Genomic DNA, 22,779 nt, shown 5'->3' on the forward strand with positions numbered 1-22,779 from the left:
GGGAATTTTAATCAATACTAGTCTTTAGGAACATGCTTAGCAAATACTTGTGAAAAAAGCTTGAGATGCAGGTGAGCTGCCTTGGCTCATGGGTAGCAGCTAAGTAACTTCTTGTTTCCAGCCTTATCATCTCTAATTCTGTCAACATTTTAATTTAGCCAACAATTATTTGATGACTAGCAAACTGTAATAGAAGGTAGTTCATTGATCCAAAGCATTCAGTTCATTGATCCAAGCCAACATGGCTTCACTAAAGGCAAATAATGTCTGACAAATTTGGTGACCTTCTACGACAGGGTTACAAAATTGGTGGATAAGGGAAGAGCAGTTGACATTGTCTACGTGGACTTGTGCAAAGCATTTTATACTGTTCTGCATGATATCCTTGTCTCTAAATTGGAGAAACATGGATTCAATGGATGGACCACTTGTAGATAGGGAGTTAGCTGGGGAGTCACACTCAAAGAGTTGTGGTCAGTGGCTTGATGTCCAACTGGAGAGCCAATGACAAGTGGTGTTCCTCAGGGGTTGGTACTGGTACCAGTGATCTTTAACATCTTCGTCGGAGACATGGACAGTGGGATTGAGTGCGCCCTCAGCAAGTTTACTTATGACACCAAGCTGTGTGGTGCAGTTGACATGCTGGAGGGAAGGGATGGCATACAGAAGGACCTAAACAGGCTGGAGAGGTGAGCCTGTGCAAACCTCTTCAAGTTCAACCATGCCAAGTGCAAGGTCCTGCACCCGGGCTGGGGCAGTGCCGAGCACAAATACTGGCTGGGTAGAGAATGGATTGAGAGGATACCTGAGGAGAAGGACTTGGGAATGTTGGTTGGTGAGAAGCTCAACATGAGCCGGCAGGGTGCTCTGGCAGCCCAGAAAGCCAACTGCATCCTGGGCTGCATCAAAAGAAGTGTTGCCAGCAGGTCACAGGAGGTGATTCTGCCCCTCTATTCCTCTCTTGTGGGACCCCACCTGGAGTACTGGACCCAGCTCTGGGACCCCCAGCATAAGGACATGGACCTGTTGGAACAGGTCCAGCAGAGGGCTGCAGAGATGATCATCAGCCTGGACCACCTCTCCGATGAGAACAAGCTGAGAGAGTTGGGGTTGTTCAGCCTGGGAATGTTGGTTGGTAAGAAGCTCAACATGAGCCGGCAGGGTGCTCTGGTGAGAAGCTCAACATGAGCCGGCAGGGTGCTCTGGCAGCCCAGAAAGCCAACTGCATCCTGGGCTGCATCAAAAGAAGTGTTGCCAGCAGGTCACAGGAGGTGATTCTGCCCCTCTATTCCTCTCTTGTGGGACCCCACCTGGAGTACTGGACCCAGCTCTGGGACCCCCAGCATAAGGACATGGACCTGTTGGAACAGGTCCAGCAGAGGGCTGCAGAGATGATCATCAGCCTGGACCACCTCTCCGATGAGAACAAGCTGAGAGAGTTGGGGTTGTTCAGCCTGGAGAAGAGAAGGCTTCAGGAAGACTTTATAGCAGTCTTTCAGTACCTAAAGGGGGCCTACAGGAAAGATCACAAGGGATGCTTTATCAGGGAGTGTAGCAATAGGATAAGGGGTAATGGTTTTAAACTGAAAGATGGTAGATTTAGAGTAGGTATTAGGAAGAAATTCTTTACTGTGAGGCTGATAAGGCACTGGAACAGTTTGCCCAGTTGTGGTTGTGGTTGCTCATCACTTGAAAGCCAGGCTGGATGGGGCTTTGAGCAACCTGGTTTAGTGGAAGGTGTCCCTGCCCATGGCAGGGGGCTTGGAACTCGATGATCTTTAAGGTCCCTTCCAATTTTAACCATTCTCTGATTCTAGGATATCTCTGCACTGCATAGAGGGTAAAAATACATAGAGGTGATTTAAGGCAGCAAACCCAAGAGCCAGCACGAGATCTCTTCACCCAGTAGTTTTTATCCTGATGTCTTCAATTTAATGGCCATGTTGTCTTTCTGCCCATCCCTCAGTAGGGCTGAATTTCAACTACAGTGATCGATCTCAGCTGAAACAACACGTATTACATAGCCCTTTCTCAAACAAATGCTCTCTTAAGTCCATTTCAGGTGAACTTTAGTTTATTTACTTTTCATTTCCTCAACAGACAGCGTTGTTTGGCTGAATGTCACTGTCTAATCACTTTAAATTACATAATTATGTTAATCCTGTACAGTGCATGCAATAAATGGAAATAGTAATGACTGGAATGATTCAACTTTAAGTCATTTTCTGGAGAATGAGTGAAGGTTAAACAGAAATGTTCTCCCCCTCCTGCCTCCAGAAGCAAAACTCCAAATGCTAAAATAGTTGGTGCCATTTTTGTGTATAATTGCAAGTACTTGACCTGCTGATGCTGCGCCGCAGGATGAGTGGGTGGGTTCTGCTCTCCCTTGGCATAGGGACAAATTGGAAGTGTGTAGCCATGGTAATTTTAGTTACGTGACACTCCCTGTAATACTTAGGAGTTCCTTTTAAAATATTTTTTCATTTCAATCGGAGCTTTAACAAACTCACTCTTTGGAGAGAATCAAAAAGCATTTTTTTTTCAGTAATGCTCTATTATTTAAGGTACCAGGTTATAAATTCACTAAGTTTTAATTGGCTTTCAAGAAAAAACAATGCAGCAGCCACAACTTTTCTCAATTTTTCTGTTGTTTTGGAGGTCATCTGTTTCCAATCATTGTGCTGGCAAAAGTCATTGTAAGTTTGACTTAGAGAGTTTAATATGAAGGTAGGTGCCAAGGATATTCAGCTCGTGTATACCTTGTATCTTTGCGTGTAGTAGTCATCCCTTTTTATTACTACACTTAAGATCACCAAAAAGCTCACGTAGGCAGTTTTAGCCTCTCCATTCCTTCCCTCTCTTTCTTTTCCCTGCAAGCAAAGACACAGTCAGAAGCACAAGATATTTATGTCTTGGATGGATGATTTTTCTACCTGCTCCTCATCTATCAAAGCTGTAATTGTAGTAGACTCTCTACATGAATATTTAAAAGGGACAGCAGGAAAAAGGCACGTGGAGCTCGTGAGAGGAAATAGAGGTTTAGAAGGGTGATATAGCTGTCCTCATCACCAAATGAAAGGTCAGCAGGAGATTTGATTTTACGCATATAAGGTATTAGAATGTTGAACTTCTGACTCCTAGAAATATATTGATTTCCAAAACCATTGAAATAAGAGGGTTCAGTAGCTTTGAGATTGTTTTGAGGGAAAATAAAAATAACAGTCGGGAGATTAAGCTTTTTATTTTTACTTAAAACAGTGTATCTCATTTCAAAGCAATTAGCAAACCATACTGAAGGCAAATGAGGGTGTTCTGTATCCCTTATACTATTCAATGTTCAAAAATTTGTATTGGAGTCTCAGTAGATTAATGGTTTTGTAATAGTCTAAAAAGCATCCTTTGTGTTCTTATTGATTCTGTTTATGATAATGAGAATTTACTAAGATATATATAAATTTTGCAAATAACAAACTTTTTTTCTGACAATTTTATTAAAACAGTGTTGAACTGATCCAGCAATATTAGGATTAATTGTGAGTTAAGCAGAATCCTGATATCCATTCGTAATCATAGTTTCCCACTCAGACTTTGATAATATTTGGATATAATTACTTACATTTATGTTTTTAAATATACTTGTCAGTAACATTAAATTAGACTTTTTTGTGGTGTCAAGCGTCAATAGGTAAACAAAAAGGGGAAAAGGCTTTTCAGTAGAATAAATGAATTTTTAAGCTTTTATCAGTATTAAATTATATTTTGTGTATGGGGATGTCTGCATATAAAAATTCAAAGGCAAATTTACAGTGGATATATCTTTAACTGAAATTAAATTACAGTAAAGTAATAAGGATGAGGTTCTATTTGGTGGCTGCACTGGAAAAAATGTGTCTTAAAATATACAAATGCCATACTTCAGTGAACTGGATGTGAAATTCAGAGCCTTAAATTTAGTCCACCGAAGATATACTCCTAACTACACTAGAATATCCAATTAATTTACTGTGACCCTCTTGAATACATTAGAATGACTGTGTCCTTAAGGAAAGTTCACAGAAAGTTGTAGTATCTAAGCAAGCTTAGTAAACTAGTGCTTCTTCAAAGGCTGCATACAGTAACTTGGTGTTTGTCCAGGCTGTGTTCCATATCAAGTTTAACATTCACTCAAGATCCTTTGTCATGTAATCAGATCAAAGTCTTGATCACACCATCAGCCATTAAAGCATGTTGTTGCAGATTTACTGGACCAAACAACAACAGACCCTTGCCCTCCTACTACAATCTCTCCCCCAATCTTAAGATTTTTTTTTAAGAAGTCCTCTCAAACAACAAGAGGAATAATCGCTGTAAAGTTTCCATTCTACCTCTAAGAAACTTGGCTTATTGCCTATTACACTGAGGGTTTTCATGAGACCCGACTCTTAAATTTATTTAACTTTAGATTCAGTTCTTATTTGTACCAGGTTCCAAAGCAAGCTGTTCCTGTGGGCTTTATCAAAGACCATTAAGTAAAAGAAACGTGTAGAAAAGTAACTAATTATACAAGCACTTCATTAAAGCTGTTCAAAGACAGCTTTACCTGTGGTTAGCGTACAGTACACCAATCTTGATAACCTTCCCCTAACTGCTTCCCATTGTGTATTTAAATGACTTGAAATATTTCCCCACCCATCTTAAAGATGTAGAAAGACTTTCTACTGACTTATTCCAATGCCAGGTGAAGTCACTCATGTGAACTAAAATTCAGAAAGTATGGATTTGATGTTAATTGTCTTATCCAGCATCGGGAAGGAGAAATATTGCAGTGAACGATCTAGTCAGTCTAGCATGAGAGGTTGTGGTTGTGGTATGATATGATGCCAGGTGAAGTCACTTGTGCAAACTAAAATCCAGAAAGTATGGATTTGATGTAATTGTCTTATCCAGCATTAGGAAGGAGAAATATTGCAGTGAATGATCTAGTCAGTCCAGCATGAGAGGTTGTGGTTGTGGTATGATATGGTTAGTGTGGATAGCCCAAATCTCCTATACATTCCCACTAAAGTAAAATCAGCCATCCATCTGTTTGTATGGTCTTTTCAGTATTAAGCCTTTCTTTTTCATCAGAACAGATTCCAAAGCTTGTTGATCATTTTCACTGGGAGTCTGTTCTAAGCAGATTTGCAGGTGTGCATCAGAAACTGTTCGTGTTTTGAGGTTCCAAAGGAGTCAGAGGGCTTCAAGCACAGTTTTTCCTGTGTTAGAAACTCAAGCCCACAGGATGTTCAAATTTTAGCATATTTACTTTAATTTCTTTTAGTGGAGTTAGGACCACAGCCCAGGTTTGGTGTAATAAAATTATGATCTTGGGAAAACTAGGACACACTTCTTACACCCTAGATACCATAAAAACCTCAGAATTATGGTGAGGAAGATATATGTACTTCACTGGTGCTTCAGCTTTTATTTGTTGTGGTCACAAGCACTGGCATGAAGTTATTTTTAATTGGGATATACTGGTGTAGAGTCAAAACCAAAGTTGAACTACAGCTGAACCATCAAGGTATGCAAGAAATAATACGGATTTTTCTCATGTAGTCTTTATTGTAGAGAAGGGCTGACAAATAATTTTTAAAATAGAAACATGAATTTAAAAATTTTTCAGTGATGAACATTTCTTAAAAAGAAATTTAATTTTTTTAAATTAAATTCTTTTTTTAAAAATTTCTTTAAATTATTCTTGGTGATGACAATCACACAGAATAATTAAGGGCCTGAAGACACACCATGTTTGACCTATGTAGCTCATCATTCCCTTTTAAATTTCTTTAAATTGTTCTTGGTGATGACAACCACACAGAATAATTAAGGGCCTGAAGACAGACCATGTTTGACCTATGTAGCTCATCATTCCATAAGAACATAGCATTTCCCAACTTCTGGCTCAATGTAATTCAGCAAATGCTATAATGAATGTTGATGTCAACGTCTTCTTGATGACATCTCTCGTTTCACCTTTTTACCTGGCCTTACAAATAGAAACATTGTTTTGTGGGACTTGGCCTGTAAAGAAGCCCTCTCCATGGATGCCTGAGCATATTGTCATATTGTATTTATTCTCAGCATGACCATGGAGTAATTGAAACAATTTTATATGAGAAAATTATTCACTAAATACCTTAGCTTTCAAATTGATGGATTCTTCTTCATAGCTACATATATATGTATGTATGTACTGTGGCAGAACTTGAACAAATGCTCCATTTCAGATTGGGGTGCCTTGGAAATTTTTGTGAAAATACTTTTGATGGAACAATCATGTGTAGGCAGTACATTTAAGCTTCTTTTGTCAAAACATTGCATAGCTACAAAAACTACCTATGTATAATATCGACCAGATGGATTTCTGGTCCTCAAGAAAGGGTCTCGTTATCAGGACTAGAGGGTTTTTTTAAAATCTCATCCTTGTTTTGACATGACTTCATATGTGATTGTAAGTCATTTCATTCAGTCTGACTGTGCTTTATCTTATCCGTATGGAAACTATTTTGCAATTCTCACATACAAAATCTCTGATAAGTGCAGATAACATAATTATCATACAAAAAGGATGGCTGTGAATATCCATTTCTGACACAGATATTTTTTTTCTAAATACAAGAACTTTAATTTGGTAAAGTAATGGAAGTAGTGCTTAGAATGACAGGAATTCTTTTCCTCTTTCAACTATTCAACATGTATCTCTGTCTAAAGAAACATTAGTTCATTATTTTTTCAGTGAGGAGTGCTTAAGATTCTGCAGCATAATCAGATTGTCACAGAACCACAGGGGAAAGCCAGATGTGTAGCTCTTAAGTGCTGGAAAGGAATGAATTAGAGTTATGCTTGGGAAAGTATCTTGTTGGTTGTAGTATGGAGACATCAAGCATTTTAAAATCCACATCCATTCGTTTGTTAAAGACTAGGTTAAGTCCCACAGTTGTCATCCGTCGGCTTGCATATCTCACCCCTGTAGGTTCTTTATACGTGTTTGCCATTTTCAGGTTGTCTTTAGTTTTATTTGTGTTTATCTCTGATTTTCTTAATTTCCTTCACTGAAAGTAGTGGATTTTAGTATTACCTTATTTTAGGAAAGACTTTTATGGGTTTCAGAGAAATAGAGGTGAGTGAAACTCCTTTCAAATATTGTGAATCTGTCATAAGAACCTCAACTTTTCCTCACTTACAAGGACATGGCCTACAACCGCTGATAAAAACTCATTACCATTTTAATTTAGGCATAACGTGGCGAATCTGAACAGTATAAGAAATACCTTTGCAACAGTATATTATTTAAAATCATTCTCATATCCTGCATTTTTATACAACGGTAACATCCAATCAGATAGGTTCCTCGGCTGTGAAGAGGTGGGGGGAAGTGGGAACTACAGACTCTGTATTATGAGCAAGCTGGTTTGTTGAATCACTGTTCCCCATGCAAAGCAGTACCACCTCCTTCTCTTTCATATTTATTTTTTTTTATCCAGTTTTCATCCAGTTTTGCATTTAGTTTTGAAGCACTATGAAGCAGAACACTTTTTGTACAGGGAAGCTGCATTCACAGAGTTAGAGAATGAACAAGTGAGTATTTGAACTAACAAAGCCTGGCTTCCCGTGCTTTTGGTCCTCTGGTTCCTTCCGTGTTTCTACAGTAAAAACCACATCTTCTTCTCTGCATCTTCTCTATCTTCTCTGATTGCCCTGTGGACAAAAATGTGTTGTAGGTGCTCTGTGCAACTATTGCCTGTGATATGGAGTTTTAGGAATACAAATTGGTCAGCACGGGGATGGCAAAAAACAGATTGTTGAGGCTGGGCTTTGGCCTTTCCCTCGGTGGGAGCACTGATTTAGATATCTCTGTTTTTTCTACCAGCCTTTGACATTTATGTGAGACTTAGTGGATTGCTCTTCCATTGTTGGAGTGAATGAGTAGGTCCAAAAGTTACTAGGATGGGCAGAGGCAATGAAATGGAATTGAGGACACTGTATGTTCAGCAGTCAATTTCAGTTCATACTTGTATTCACCTAGAGACGAGAGCAACAACAAAGAAAGCTGTATTAAAATATTATGGGTTGTAGTGTACAGACCAGAGTCCTTTTCTAAACAGAGAAAAAGTGTAGCACTGCAATGACACTGAAGACTTATGAGACTATATATAGACTATATGTAGACATTGAAGACTATATATAGACTCTAACTGCTAGACAAGAAGAAACTAAGAATGTTATTTCTTACATACATGTGTGCACAAATTATTTGGAGTGTAAAGTGAAATACTCTGAACTAAGGAAATTCTAGAGTTTCAGTTCTTCTTTTCCATGTAAATGCTAACTATATTATATTTCAACCTTTAATTATGTGCTTAAGCACTCTTTTCACACACACACAGATTTGTTTCCTTCTATGCACAGAGCTGAGTCTATTCATTTAATAAGCTATTGTTAGATATTTTTCCTCTTCATTGTTCATTGTGTAATAGCAGTGTTAGCAGTGTTCTTTGCTACATGCTGTTTAAATCTCCCTCTCAAGGGAGTTATTAATTTCTTTTTAATCTTTCCTCTGACCCCCCCATAACTAAATATCAGTGTGCTTCAGAAACAGTAATAAGTTTATTTTTACATTATCCTCCTGAAATGCAGCTTTAATTTTCCCATTTCACTGATGAAGATGAGGCAGATGTTCAAAGTGTCTGCTAGAAGGTTGGCGTAGTCAACAGACTTGATGGTGGTCAGTTTAAAATGCTTGGAACTGAATGATTAAAATTCTGTAGCATGTGTTCAAGCAAATTGCAGTGGTCACTGTTCAGCATTTAAGAGAAGCTAACTCCAGGGTATGAAGTCTCAAAGAAAAAGAGGAAATTAGTACTTGTTACTTCACGGTTAATACCAGAGGAACTGATTTTCTCCTCATGAGCTAATCTTGGGAATTATCAGATCCAACCTGATAGAGCACACCATGTAAAACCTGTGTGGGAGAAGACGCAGGTCCGGTGGGTTCGTTGGAGGCTCTTAGCAGTGGTACAAATTGCCAGCATTTGAGCGTGATAGTGCGCAAGTTCATGCTTATGCACTTCAATCCTGTACAGATACAGAAGTTGGTTGTCTAGTCAGACCACCCTCTGAACCATACAAATGCTCTCCTGAGGGCAGATATTCGTTACAGCCTGTAGATTGGATATGTACTGTTCTTTGATGTCTTAGACAGAGCGCCAAGGTGCTATCATGATTATCTAGCATAAAATACACGGCAAGCCAAGAAAGCTTTTTCTCATGTAATCTTTATTATTGCGGAGAAGGGCTGACGAATCGTTTGTAGAGACTGGGGATACAGAGATTATGTTAGAGCAGTTAGGCTTGCTAATCACAGAAAGTAACCATTGTTTGATGTTTCCATGAGAGAGTCCTCCATTAACTGCAGTTGAACTTGACTGAGTGTGAAATTAAAAAGGAGACTCGGATTTCAAGACACTCCCTCAGGTGCTCAGAAGTATGCTAACTGGCACTGTGGGAGACCTCCTAAAACAACCAAGGATACTTAAAAGAAAGAGGCCATGACAATATAAAAAGAAAACCTTTGTATTATCACTGAACCCACAAAATTGGACAAGATCAGTCACACTTTATTAACTGTTAAATGTCAGACTTCCATGAAGGGCACCTTTTTGCCAAAGATCTGATTCCAGGCTGTGCTTGGTGAGCATCTGTAGTCCCAGGAACTGGAAGTGTTTAATACTGGGCAGAAAAGTCTGTGAAACTGAATGTAAGACAAATTGTCAGGAGACTATATATTAGAGCATTACCTAGCTTTAAGAAGATGTATTTTAAATGTAAGCTTGATAGAGATAAAGGATTTTAGAGGCTGTGTTGGCTTCTGGTGACAACTGGAATCTAAGAAAACGTATAGAGATAAAGGATTTTGGAGGCTATGTTGGCTTCTGGTGACAACTGGAATCTAAGACAGGAATTGTAGAGACCTTATTTCTGGTTTGCATTATGGCGCTGGAGACACTTCAGTCTTCTTTGTTTCTCTACCTATAAAATGAGGGAGACATCTAGATCCCACAGCTACCTATGTTTGCATTATGGCGCTGGAGACGCTTCAGTCTTCTTTGTTTCTCTACCTATTTTTATAGGGAGGGAGACATCTAGATCCCACAGCTACCTACTGGTGTGAAATTTGAAACTCTGGAAAGTAGTGTAATTCCTAAATATTAATAATGCTCATTTTATACCGTGTTTATTATCTGTGAGGCTGAGGTGTAAGAAGGGCCATATCCTTTTTCTCTGTGATTGTCTTATAATACAACATTGATGTCCTCGTGGACCATTCCATTTGTAATGCTTGGTTCTGTAGGAATAAATGAAAACACCGTAAATTCAGGACTATGACATACCCTAGGATCAAGGGAAAGGCTTCAGCCAAGAATATGTACATTTATAGGTTTATTTTACTTTGCTCCATGTGAAAGATCTTTAAAAGCTTTTCCTGATTTTGAGAAAGAATGTCCCTTGAGCTATTTTTTGGATATTTATTACAGTGATCTTTGCAAATAACAATGGTTAGAAAGGCTTTTACTATTTTATGCTTTCTACCATTTGGGACTATAGAATTCCTCTTAAAGATAGTGTTTTAATATATACTCAGAGAGTTCACTTCCAAGTAAAAGCAGGATTACTCATTTCATTGTTGATATGTGATTATCATTCAGTTCTAGTACAATTTCTAGTGGCATGAATATATATTTTCAGATCTAGCTATTCATTTTACTGGGGTACTCTTTCTGATGGAAACTTTTTGTGTCTTTGCCTGTAGCTACTGTTGACCTCCATATAATTGTCATTGTTATTTCAAGATTTAAAAGGAAGGCAAAAAGGTGGTGGTCTCTGAAGGCTTGTGCTATAAAAAAAAAGTATATTGTATTTCATTTAATAATCTCATTTGTAGAACAGTCTTTGAACATTCACATACTGCTACTTCTTTGTTGTTTTTTCATCATCAAAAAAAAAATAAACTGGGAAAATAGTTGTATTGTAAACACAACCTTAAAATACTTATTAAAAAAACTATCTCTATGATCCTTTAAAGAAGGAGCAAGCTGGACTCCTGTGAAATGATACCTACTAAGACAGGCCATGGTCTGCATGCTGAAAAATGGTATCTACTGTTATTACAAGTATCACTGTAATGTATTTTCAAAGCCATGAAGCCTGTCCTGGTGATTTCTAGCAAACAGATTTGTCTGTTAGCCAACTAATTACCAGAGAAGTGCCCAGAGCAAGCACCTGCCATCTCCTTCATAAAACTGTGCTATGCATAGGGAAATAAATAGTGACAGATCCCCATTCTGAATTTGTCCACATTGTGCTGCTAGGTTCGTTCTTCATTTCAAGTCATTACTCGGACGACTCTGTGATTTTTGAATCACAAACTTTTTCCACTTAAAAGATCTTTCAGTTCTCTTGTGGTTGCAAGTGCTAACTGGAATGCTGGTTTGCATGCTGCTTGTTTCAGGCACAGTGATTGACACCCCTCACACCTTATTTAAAAAAAAATAAATTAAAAAAAGAGCTCAAAATCCAGACATCACACTGACTATCTTTCAAAATGTTTCTTCTGACCTTGAATGACAGATTATTTCGATGATGCATTATTTGTGTAGTGGGAGGACACTGAGTCACTAAGTTTAATAGCAGCATAAAGTACAAATATGTAAAAAACCAGTCAGCTGCTGACTGGAAGAATTTCTAGGTAAATATAAAGAAACAAGCTGCAACAAGTGAGCATAATGGAAACCAGCACAAGACTGTGTTTTAAATGTTTTTGAGGTGTTTTTGGCTTGTATCTCCTTAGCTGGTTGTTTCTCTTCTTTTTGTTTCTTTTATTAGTTGATCTTTTTGGTTGTTTTCCTCCTCCTCAAAGTGTACATCAAAAAGGAAGTAGTTTAATAAGCCCCAGTTACTCAGCCTTCTGTCTAGCTTTTAACTGCATTGTGAATTTTGAGGGCTCATTGAGGTAGTAATCCTTAAAGACTACTTAAGGGAGGAAAAAGAAGTAGGTAGGCAAGAGCCTACCCTTAGGTAAGAACATGGAAGAAAGCAGAGAGATGTGTGCCAAGAAAAATACCAGTGGAGCCTTGCAGTGGTGGTGGGGAGTCCAAGTACAGTAACTTACAGAGAGAGAATTGGTTTCTTTTATACTTTTACATGGGAATATTAGAGTTTGGATTTAATGTTAATGGAGGAGGACGAAGTTCCAGAGGTGTGTCTGTGTGACATGGACAGAAAGTCATGATATTGCATGTCACTCCAAATTTGCGTTCCTATTGGCATCTCTGCTTTTGTTTATTAGGAGAAGTGATATGGTCAGGTGATGCAGGAGAGAAATGGGAAGAACTAGAAAGAAAACAGGACAGATAGGAGGAGCTTTTAGTAGTAATCAAGGTTAGAGGTCATTGAGTAATGGGAAAGGTGTTTTTTCTACTCTGAGCAAAGGAATCAGACAGATCATGCAAGTGTTACTGGCAAATAAAAAAGATTTTGCTGACTTGCTATGCAGTTCAGGAGTAGGCCCTAGTTAAAAGATGATGTCCATAAGGGATGACAAACCTGGAAGAAACTGTCAGAATTGCTGCAGCTGAGCTTAAGGTCAATCAATCTCTATATCTTCCCATTATTAAATGTATTTTATGCTTGCATTTGACCCTGGCCCAGCTGCTAAGAGTACTGCTGACCTGACTTGACTGGGTCATGCATAGTGATCTTGATATAAATTAGGAATTGGTAACTGGAACGAGTTCAGTGTAGGGTCACAGAGATGGTCAGGGGCTGGAGCACTTGGCCCGTGAGGAGAGGCTAAGGGACCAGGGTTGTTCAAGCCTAGAGAAGGCGTGGCTTCAGGACACACTAACAGAAGCCTCCCAGTGTCTATGGGAAGGTTATTGAGAAGACCGTGCCCAGTGCCTCACCATGGAATATGTAGAAGGATAAGAGACAGTGAGCACAAGTTGAAGCGAGAGGTTCAGACCGAGTATGAAGAGAAATATTTTCCCCATGAAGATGCCAAGTGGTGGAACAAAGACCCAGAGAGGCTGTACAGTCTCCATCCTTGGAGGTTTCCAAAGCCCAACTAATTGAATCCCTGAGCAAACTATAGCTGACCCTTGTGTGAGCAGGAGGATGGAAGGATGCAGTCTGAATTATCTTAGGATCCTATGACAGACAGTTTTAGTGACTGCAGCTATTCGTAAAATGCTTGGATTAATTTATTTTCGTGCTATAACTTCAGTGGTAATGATTTGGGGGCACAACTAATTTAATCCCTGAGCAAACTAGGCTATAGCTGACCCTTGTGTGAGCAGGAGGATGGAAGGATGCAGTCTGAATTATCTTAGGATCCTATGACAGACAGTTTTAGTGACTGCAGCTATTCGTAAAATGCTTGGATTAATTTATTTTCGTGCTATAACTTCAGTGGTAATGATTTGGGGTTAACAGATTAAGAATCCTAATTATTACTAAAACTCTGACCATTTACTGAGAAAATAATAAATCTGTATTTATCCTTCAGCTCAGTTCTGTCCCCTCATTTATATATTAAATCGTACAGTCATATATCATACCCAAACACAAACACATATGTATATATGCACACAAAAAAGGAGAAACAATCTGGAAATCCTTTGCAAAAGTTCCTGGCTGCTTTGTTTGTTTTTTCAAGGTTTCCCATTTCTTAGAATGGGTAAGTAAACTCCATGTGTATTTGGAATCAGTGAATTCCTAGGAACGGTGTACAGCTGATAACATCTGACACATGCAGGCTTGTAGACAGCATTTTCTCTTAAAAAAATAGCACTGTGCATTCATTGGAATACACGGTGGCAGGGATGCTTCTTAGGAGAATTATCATGTTAATTCCATTAGAAAAAATATTTTGTATTTGCCATTTATCTTCTACTTTAAGATCAGCATTCCACATTTGCAGAAGGCTGGTAGGATTTCATAACTAATAAATCAAAGAAGCTTTCTTAATACCTACAGAACTAAATGTGTCTTCCGGAACTATTCAATAAAATTTAATTTACATATTTTTTGGACGTGCAATCTATGTGACCTTCAGTAACTGTTTGTTTTTTAAATCTGAAAAAATGCCTCCAAAGTGTAATAGCCCAGAGTTTCAAATGGCGCAGTAGGATATGTAATGCATATTTTAACATGTTTTCTTTTAATTTGTCACACAGACTTGTTGTGCATGATTATATAAAAGTCCGTATTTCTAAACCTGTAGTACAAGTGTGTAAGATGTACTCGGTTGGGCTAAAAAATTCAGAAGTCTAATTTATCTTGAGATATGCTCAGTCAAGTAGTTTTTCACAGCAGTTAGCTAACACTTCAAGCTCTAACAGTGCCCCTGAGCCATAAAAGAAATTTGCATGTAAGAAATGTTTTGAATCTATTAAAACCTCAGCTCAGAGCTAAAGAATTGCTCTCATGTCTTTGTTGACTAACATGAAGTAGGATCTTACAAAAAGCTGGGCTGTGATCGACAGATGCCAAAGCTTAGGTTTTGATGTGATTATATATTTCTTTCATGCACAGCAGTTTAAGTCTGGGACTGGAGCTTCAGAAAGACAGCAATCAATGGGTCTGTGCAAGAGTACACAAAATATATTACTCCTGGCAGTCGTCAAGGCAGAATTATTCAAAAAAATAATCTGAAATGCATTTGATCATACACTAGATGGTTTAATAATTTATATTATACCTTATTAGCAAAGTCTTGTGTTTACTTTGTGGCTGCCAAAACAAGATGAAAGGCTGCCTCCATGGAAATACAAGATGCTTAGCTCAAAGTGTCTGTCTTTGCATTTCAGTTTGATAATTTCCCATCCTCCTCCATTTTGATTATTAGTATATAGGTTTAAATCTTAGAGTAGCTTTTCTTTCATTGTGGTCTTTCTTAGTGAGAGCAATGCTCCTTATTAACAACGAGTCTACCAAAGAGTTTATGGCCTATCAAGACTTAAATTAGTATAAACACGTCTATGTGGAAACTTCTTTACCTTAGGATTTCCTCCAAGTATTTTTTTTTGGGCTAAAAGAGGCTTTGGATTTAGTTCTAAATTCCGCTGAACTGAATCATTATGTTAATCTTCCTGAGTCTTGCAGCTACAGAATTGTTATTTCTGAGCTTAGTTTAAGAAACTGTTGCACTCTGACTAGTAATTGTGTATAGCAAATATCACCAGTTATATCAGTTCAGAATATTACAGAAACACCTTGAAGATTTCCTTGAAAGGCTAATGCGCCACCAATATTTTATCTGGAGATACAAATAAGGCTGTTTCTGAATTAATACTTCTATGAAATGAGAGCACAGGGAGTGGACCGGTGTAACTGCTAGTTCAACAAATGAGATCTTTGCCTCCACACATGCTTTTTGCACCATAGGTGCATGAAAAAGCTCTGATAAAAACCTAGTTTTCTGTGGAGAGCTCCCCTCCCCATGAAACGTGAAAGATCTTTTCTGCAGGTGTCTTGGACAGCTCTTCAAGGCCCAGTGTATGGAAAGCTTTAGGGAAGAGAACATGTATGAGAGGATCTCAGAATATAGCACTACAATATTGCAAACTCTGAAGCTCATATGACAGCTCAAAGAAGCTCTTGTAATTTACCTTATCTACCTGAAAAGGTTTAATTTATTTTTAGTTTCTGTAACTTCATCTTCTCCCCTCCTTCTCTGTGCATGCAATGTACACCACAATGTATACTTTACCTGAAAACTAGTTCCGCAGAGTCTAAAGAAGGACTTTTTGCCTAAATAAATATATATATATACAGTGATTTTCACTAGCACAGCTGCTAATGTGATACTTGTACATTAGTAAGGGCTGATGATATTCTAGGCAGGCACTTCAGTGTTGGCCAGACTGCGGTGAGGGCCGCTCAGCCCTTAGCTCAGGCTTAAGAGGGTGCAAGAAGAGAGTCAACTTAGCAGAGCTCTTCCTCTTCCCTCTGAGTTTTGTGCCGTGTCTTTACAGAGCTGCACAACACACTCTTAGGAAGAGGCACCTGCCTGCAGGTGTCTCTGAGAGATTATCCTGTTGTTAAAAGCTGTTGTACGAATTGCAGGGGGGGACAGAGGACTGCCATTTTCTCAAGGAGCCTTTCAGTTGTAGGAAACTAGATGTACCCTTTATTACAAATGTGTTTTCTCTGACAATAATGACGGACACTTTCAAGGAAGTCAATGATATTACCCATGCATCAGTGTTGCAAGGCAGAATTTTGGGGCAAACTAGAGAATAGTTCTTAGAAAATATGGATTAGATGAACATATTCATTACTTTTCTTGAAAGAAAATATTTGGCAGGATCATCTGAGGAGATGTCTATCAAACATAAATGCAGCAGTGTTTTAAGTGATAAGCTGTGAAGTACATCTTAAAGAAAAGGGTCACTTTACTTTGCAAATGGTGATCTTTTTTTTTCCGTCAAAGAACAGTGTAATCCTTGAGAAAAATTGTAAAGAATTCAGGTTAGCAAGGTAATAGGAGTAGTATTTCATGTACTCATCTATTGAAAGAAAAGCTTCTGGTTTAAAGTGTTTGACAGTCTCTTACATGATGAGAGATACTGCAAAAATGTGAAAGATTTAGCACTTTAGAAAATGTGGCTACCAGTAGGGAAAAATATAAGATAGAAGGAAAACAGAAGTATAGTGAAATTGTGAGAATTGTACCTCCAACCCAGTTAAGTTTCAGCATTAGGAAAATACTGTAAGATAAAACTTCATCGACAGAAGGAACATAAAAAAATGAGTTCAGTATATCAGTGTGATCATCTGATTTATGAGAAATATGATAAAGTAACGAAGAAAACGGGGCTCGCAACTTTACAGACTGACTTCCTGAGATGAAATAGCACTGTGACAACTGGCCATGGGGCCAATGAGTTCCCCACCACTGGAACTTTGTAAATCTTGCTAAAATCTCTTTTGCCATGCTGTCCTACTAGCAGTATGCAGCACTAATTAATTTATATGCATTCCATCTTGCAGTAGAGGTTTAAGAAACAATATGGTAACAAAAATAAATAGGCTATTCATGATGGAAATTATAGCAACAAGATGAGACTATTTACTTTTATGTTGGAAAACAGAAAACCTGTAAAAGAGAAATTGTCAGTGAAATCACTACTGAAAATTGCTGCAGAGGAACGTGAATGAATGCATGACAGTAATGTGTTTAATTGTTAGTAAAATAGGGGGGAAAAAGGCCCTCAAGACTTTGTACAACTTGTAGCTTGCGTTTGGAGTGTCTTGCTGGCAAAATGATGCCTGACAAATTTGCTGGCCTTCTGCTAAAGGGTTACAGCATTGGTGGATAAGGGAAGAGCAACTGACATCATCTACCTAAGGCTTTCTGTAAAGCATTTGATACTGTCCTGCACGACACCCTTGTCTCTAAATTGGAGAGACACAGGTTTGATGGATGGACCACTTGGTGGATAAGGAATCAGCTGGATGGTCACACTCAAAGAGTTTGTGGTCAATGGCTCGATATCCAACTGGAGATGAGTGACGAGTGACGTTCCTCAGGGGTCAGTGTTGGGACAAGCACTGTTTAACATCTTTGTTGGTGACATGGACAGTGGGACTGAGTGAGTTACAAAGTCCTTTATGAGGCACGGGCCCTTTTAATCTGTTTTCTAAGAGATAGCATTTAGTCTCGTATAACTAATTATTCAGGACTTTACAGATTATGAAGCTGTATAGAAATATTTAGTAAGGAGTTGGGAGTCTGACTTCAGTCAGCGAAATTTTAAGTAATGAATTGTTGAATATTAAATATCAGAAGAATTCAGTTTTCAGTTGTATTTTACAGTCTTATCTTTTCTTTTAAATCACCTTAGCCTTACTGTTAACGTACCAATGATAGATGTAAAATAAGGTCATGACCATAAATTATGCTCAAATTGGTAGAGATATATGAGACCCGCAAAGAAAGGAAAGGCTTTATAAAATAGAAATAATATCTATTATAATATCTAGAAATAATACATTTGCAAAGAAGTTTTGATTCATATCTAAAAAATTGTTAATACTATATGGTATCCAGTTTATTCTGCAGGCAAAGGTTAATCAGCTTTGATTTGGGGGGATAAAATAGCTGTGGCCAGTAACTAAAACTTCAGATGCCTTAGGAATTTATTGTAATTAACAACTTAACAATATGAAGCAGTTTCACAGTTTTTGATGAAGCCAACATATTCTGCACAATATAGACTGAAGTCCTGGAGTAGTGTTGTTATTGTGCCTTACACTGCAGAGAACTACACCCCAATTTGCTTACCCGTTCCCTTTTCCTCTGTTTATCCGGTTGGTGTTCTTCTGGGTGCCGTATACATAAGAAGTCACCCTCATTTTATAGGTCACTTGTTTAGTAACCCTTTGCCTGTGTGAATTGTGATCTAAATCAACAATATCTTAGGTGTTAGAACTGCACTTACACCAGGCTGTCATTCACCTCTTTGATACTTACTTACTTAACCAGTAGTAATCGTTATTTTCATTCTACAATTACTGTAATGGAGCTGATTCCCGAAATGGAAAACAGGAGGCAGTTACAGACAGTTTGAATTGTGCTCTCACACTTTCATGGGCAGGCATCTCTCTTGGAGCTTTGATATTTCTTTGGGTTTGCCCAGAAATGCATTTGGTAAAAGAGGGAGTTGGGCATCTGGTCTGTATTTTCTTTCACATGACCCTGTTTCAGCTGCTTGGAAATACAAGATTATCCACACAGGTACTTTCTGCATCCCTGACTTGTTTAATACAAAATGTGAAGGGAAAAAAATACTGTGGATTACCCAAAAAACTTTTTTAAGGTTTTTAATTTTTATGGTTTAAAATTTCAAACTATTAAAACTCTGGCTGAGCTCAGTTGAATTCCTAAGAGGTTATTTAAATAGAGGATGGAAAAGAGAAATGAAGAACAGAAATACTGAATTTTATGATGTAAGGTCATTACACCTCTGCTTAATTATACCTTCACCACTTACACCTCTTGCAAATGTCATCAGATTACAGTTTTAATAGATGTTTTTCCTTTCGAGTATCTGCAATGCTAGTGTGCTGAACTGAACAGGAGTGCAAGAGGGAAGAGTTTCTTATTCGTTCCACATGGATTTTCAGCTGAATTAGTGACTCAACGTCTGTAACTTGTGCTGCAGTTAAAAGTCCTCATGTGGTGGGGGATCTTGGTGCTTGCAGTCAGGTTGAGAATGGTAATGGCCAGGCGCAGCAGGGAACTCGGATTCAATATGCTGAATGAGAAGGTGAGTGTTTTAGCACAGCTGCTTCCTCAGGGTCAGGGGAAAGGAAAAGCCCTGTGGGAGGATTTTCAAGCACCACTGAGCTGGCACACCAGGAGACGATGATTGACTTTAGAAGAGCCCTGCTGTGCAAAGGATTGTCGTGTTGTGGTCCCCTTTATCACTGGTTAGGCATTTCTTTTGAAGAAGCCAAAAATGGGAGAGTAGGGAGATAGCAGCAGAACAAACAAATAAAAAAATAATCATGAAACAACTCTCTTTGACGACACTGAGGTCTGGAGATTTGTTTCTTCATTGATTTGGCAGTTTAATTTCATTTAAAAGATTTACTTTGGTAAGATTTTTTTATGAAAAACTGATGATGCTGCAGTGCAGGTTGAGTTGTTGTTTGTCTTGAAAAGAGAGATTAATTTGGGTATGAAAAACTGATGACCTGCTGCAGTGCAGGTTGAATTGTTTGTCTTGAAAAGAGAGATTAATTTGGACCTCGATATAAAGACATTTTCTTTGTATTTGGAATGTACAATCAGGAATACATAACACCTTTTCAATCTAAATCTGTGCATTTCTTCACAGGAGTTCAGACCTGCACCACAGAGGACCTCAATATAAAGACATTTTCTTTGTATTTGGAATGTACAATCAGGAATACATAACACCTTTTCAATCTAAATCTGTGCATTTCTTCACAGGAGTTCAGACCTGCACCACAGAATGGCACAAAGTGGAAAGCACACCCTTCTGCTGACACCCCAGTAAGAACACGGCTCAGCTCCTGGATGGCTTTGCAGCTCCCATGGCAACAAGGAGGAGGTGGACTGAAGATACTGTCTGTCAGCCTGGCTCTGCTGGCAGTTCTTGTTATGTTTTACTATGGAGGAATGAAAACAGAGCTGTGAACTGAATGAAGCTTTTATGAAAACAATAAAACTACTGTTTAAAATCTTCAAAGGAAACATTTTTACCTACAAGTCTTCTTCTTTTTTTTTTTTTTTAAAAAAAAAGATAATATAAATTGAGCAATAATTTGTACTCACCCTATGCCTTTCCTGTCATTCATAAGAGAGAATGTTAATAAGCTTTAGGGCGATGTATCTTGCCAAAATTTGAGATCCTTGGTTGGCAGAACAGTTTGTTGCATCTTTGCTCTTCTTTTTTTTCTAAAATGATGCAATGTTTGCGTTGCTTACTCTTTTTGTAACTGCTGTAGCAGGTAAAATTGCATGCAGGGAACTCATGAAGTTTATAAGACCTTTTTCCATTGAGTGATGTTGGTGATCTTTTATGAGCAGAACATTTAAAGCTTTCTTAAAGATTTTGCTTAATGCAGTGTGATGGTTTGATATATGTCTTTTTACATTAGATTCAAACACCGCTGGGCCATTAAAGTTTGTCATTCGTTGCTATTGATTTTGCTGTTATGTCTGAAAGAATTTTTGGCCTGCCATCCTGCCTCTCTCAACTTCATGATGCGTTACTAGGTTTTGTTAATACGGCAAGAATTATTTTTTGCATAGAAATAGTTGTAAAGGTGTTAGGTTTTTATCACTGAATGGTAAGATGGAGTTTTGGTGGTAGAGTTCTGTTAAAAGAGGGATTTAATACAGTCTTTATAGATTTAGTATAACGCTCAGAGAACTAAATGTGCATCTAGCGTTAGATGCGTGTTGGATCACGCTGTGTGTAAGACAATATTGCTGTGTTAGTGGGGAGGTTACGTTTTGCACACTGCAAATTTCTGGTTGCTTTCTGTCGTGGCAGGATCTCCACCCATCTTGAGATTGTGCTGGTCAGTCGGGGACTGGACTCTGTGCCCTGTTCTGCCAGCACCTGACTGCGTGGTACTGTTCGTTCATTTGTTCATGCCTTGTCACCTTTCCGGATCTTCATCCAAACTTTCACTTGCGAAGTATATTTAAAATCTTAAGAGCAGGAACTGTAAGTGATTTATTTTTTTTTTTAGTATTTTGTGTCATATGCAGGCACAGACGGCGCTGAGCTGCCTACGTGGCTGTTGGAGTTGAACCCCGGTAGGCAGCTACCACAGAGCCACTGGCTCACTCCCCCGCCGCGGCACGGGGGCGAGAGTCGGAAGGGTAAAAGTGAGAAAACTTGTGGGCCGAGATAAAAACAGTTTAATAGGTAAAGTGAAAGCTGGGCACACAAGTGAAACAAAGAATTCATTCACTGCTTCCCACGGGCGGGCAGGTGTTCAGCCATCCCCAGGGAAGCAGGGCTCCGTCACGTGCAACGGTGACTTGGGAAGACAAATGCCATCACTCCAAATGTCTCCCCCTTCTTCCTTTTTTCCCTCCAGCTTTTATTGGTGATCACGACGTCATATAGTCTGGAATATTCCTTTGGTCAGTTGGGATCAGCTGTGTCCCCCCCAGCTTCTTGTGCACCCCCAGCCTACTTACTGGCAGGGCAGCATGAGAAGCAGAAAAGACCTTGTGTTATCAGAAACATCCCTGTGTTATCAAATCTGGTTCGGTCACAAATCCAAAACATAACCCCATCCTAGCTGTGATGAAGAAAATTAACGCTGTCCCACCCAAATCCAATACAGCAGCTCTGCAGTGCAGATGAATAGTCCCCTAGGAAAGATGCTTGGTACTTCATAAAATGAGGATTCCTAGTAGTTACAGACAATTAATCAGGAAGTTCCACCATGATGCTTTCAGTACAGCCTGTAAATTATAACAACAAATGTAACTGTCTTCAGGAAATTAGTTGTGTAATGACTTGAATATTATATTTCTTATTGCAACCACTGAAGGTCATGAGCCAATACTCAAAATTCATGAGACTTTTTTAAAAAACTGTGCTCTTGATTTGCTTCTGCTTGTTTTTTCAGGCTTTTTTTTTTTTACAACTATGAGTATGTAACAATCAGTAATTTACATTTTTAACAAATCTGAAATATTCAAAAAAAACCCCCACTTGACTTTGCAAGCTGAAATTTTCAGGAAATTACCACATATCACAAGATTCTCAGGAAAACTGTGAGTTGACAAAATCATTATCTCTGAGCCAAATTTTTGCATTTGATGGGAATAAACTATGCAGATATTTTCTGTGCCTCTAGCACTCTGTCAGCCATTCTAGCTTATCTAATCATAGCAATTACAGACTCATTGCATCAGCTGTTACAAAGACTTACGAAGCTTGTGATTTAGATTCTGTGCATCGTTGACTTTAATGGGCCCAGCTTATTTTCTTGGAAATAACGCAATATAGAGAAAGTGAGTGAGGAAGACTTTGTAAATGACATTGCCCACAAATGCAGGATATTCTTAAACTGAGCTTTAACCTGGTAAGTAGGAAGTGTTGTTTATCAAGTATTTTGTTATGCTCCTTTAGATTTTGAGAGGGCTTTTTGACACTTTGTACTGTCGAGCAGTAGAGTGTTTGTCATTTGTTCCTGTTT

General features: G+C 38.5%; 1 protein-coding gene across 5 annotated transcripts in view; it reads left to right on the forward strand.

Moving 5' to 3' along the window:
* Positions 1 to 20,759, forward strand: part of CDKAL1 (CDK5 regulatory subunit associated protein 1-like 1) — a 428,699-nt gene extending 407,940 nt beyond the window's left edge. For all 5 annotated transcript variants that reach the window (XM_014941103.1, XM_014941106.1, XM_014941102.1 and 2 more), the window contains one exon: positions 20,042 to 20,759. In XM_014941103.1, coding sequence (XP_014796589.1) covers positions 20,042 to 20,248 — 207 coding nt within the window. In that variant the 3' untranslated portion in view covers positions 20,249 to 20,759. The remainder of the gene's footprint in view (positions 1 to 20,041) is intronic.
* Positions 20,760 to 22,779: the final 2,020 nt, after the last annotated feature.

Source organism: Calidris pugnax, unplaced genomic scaffold (assembly GCF_001431845.1).
Source record: "Calidris pugnax isolate Ruff unplaced genomic scaffold, ASM143184v1 scaffold8, whole genome shotgun sequence".
In the NCBI taxonomy this organism is placed as follows: domain Eukaryota; kingdom Metazoa; phylum Chordata; class Aves; order Charadriiformes; family Scolopacidae; genus Calidris; species Calidris pugnax.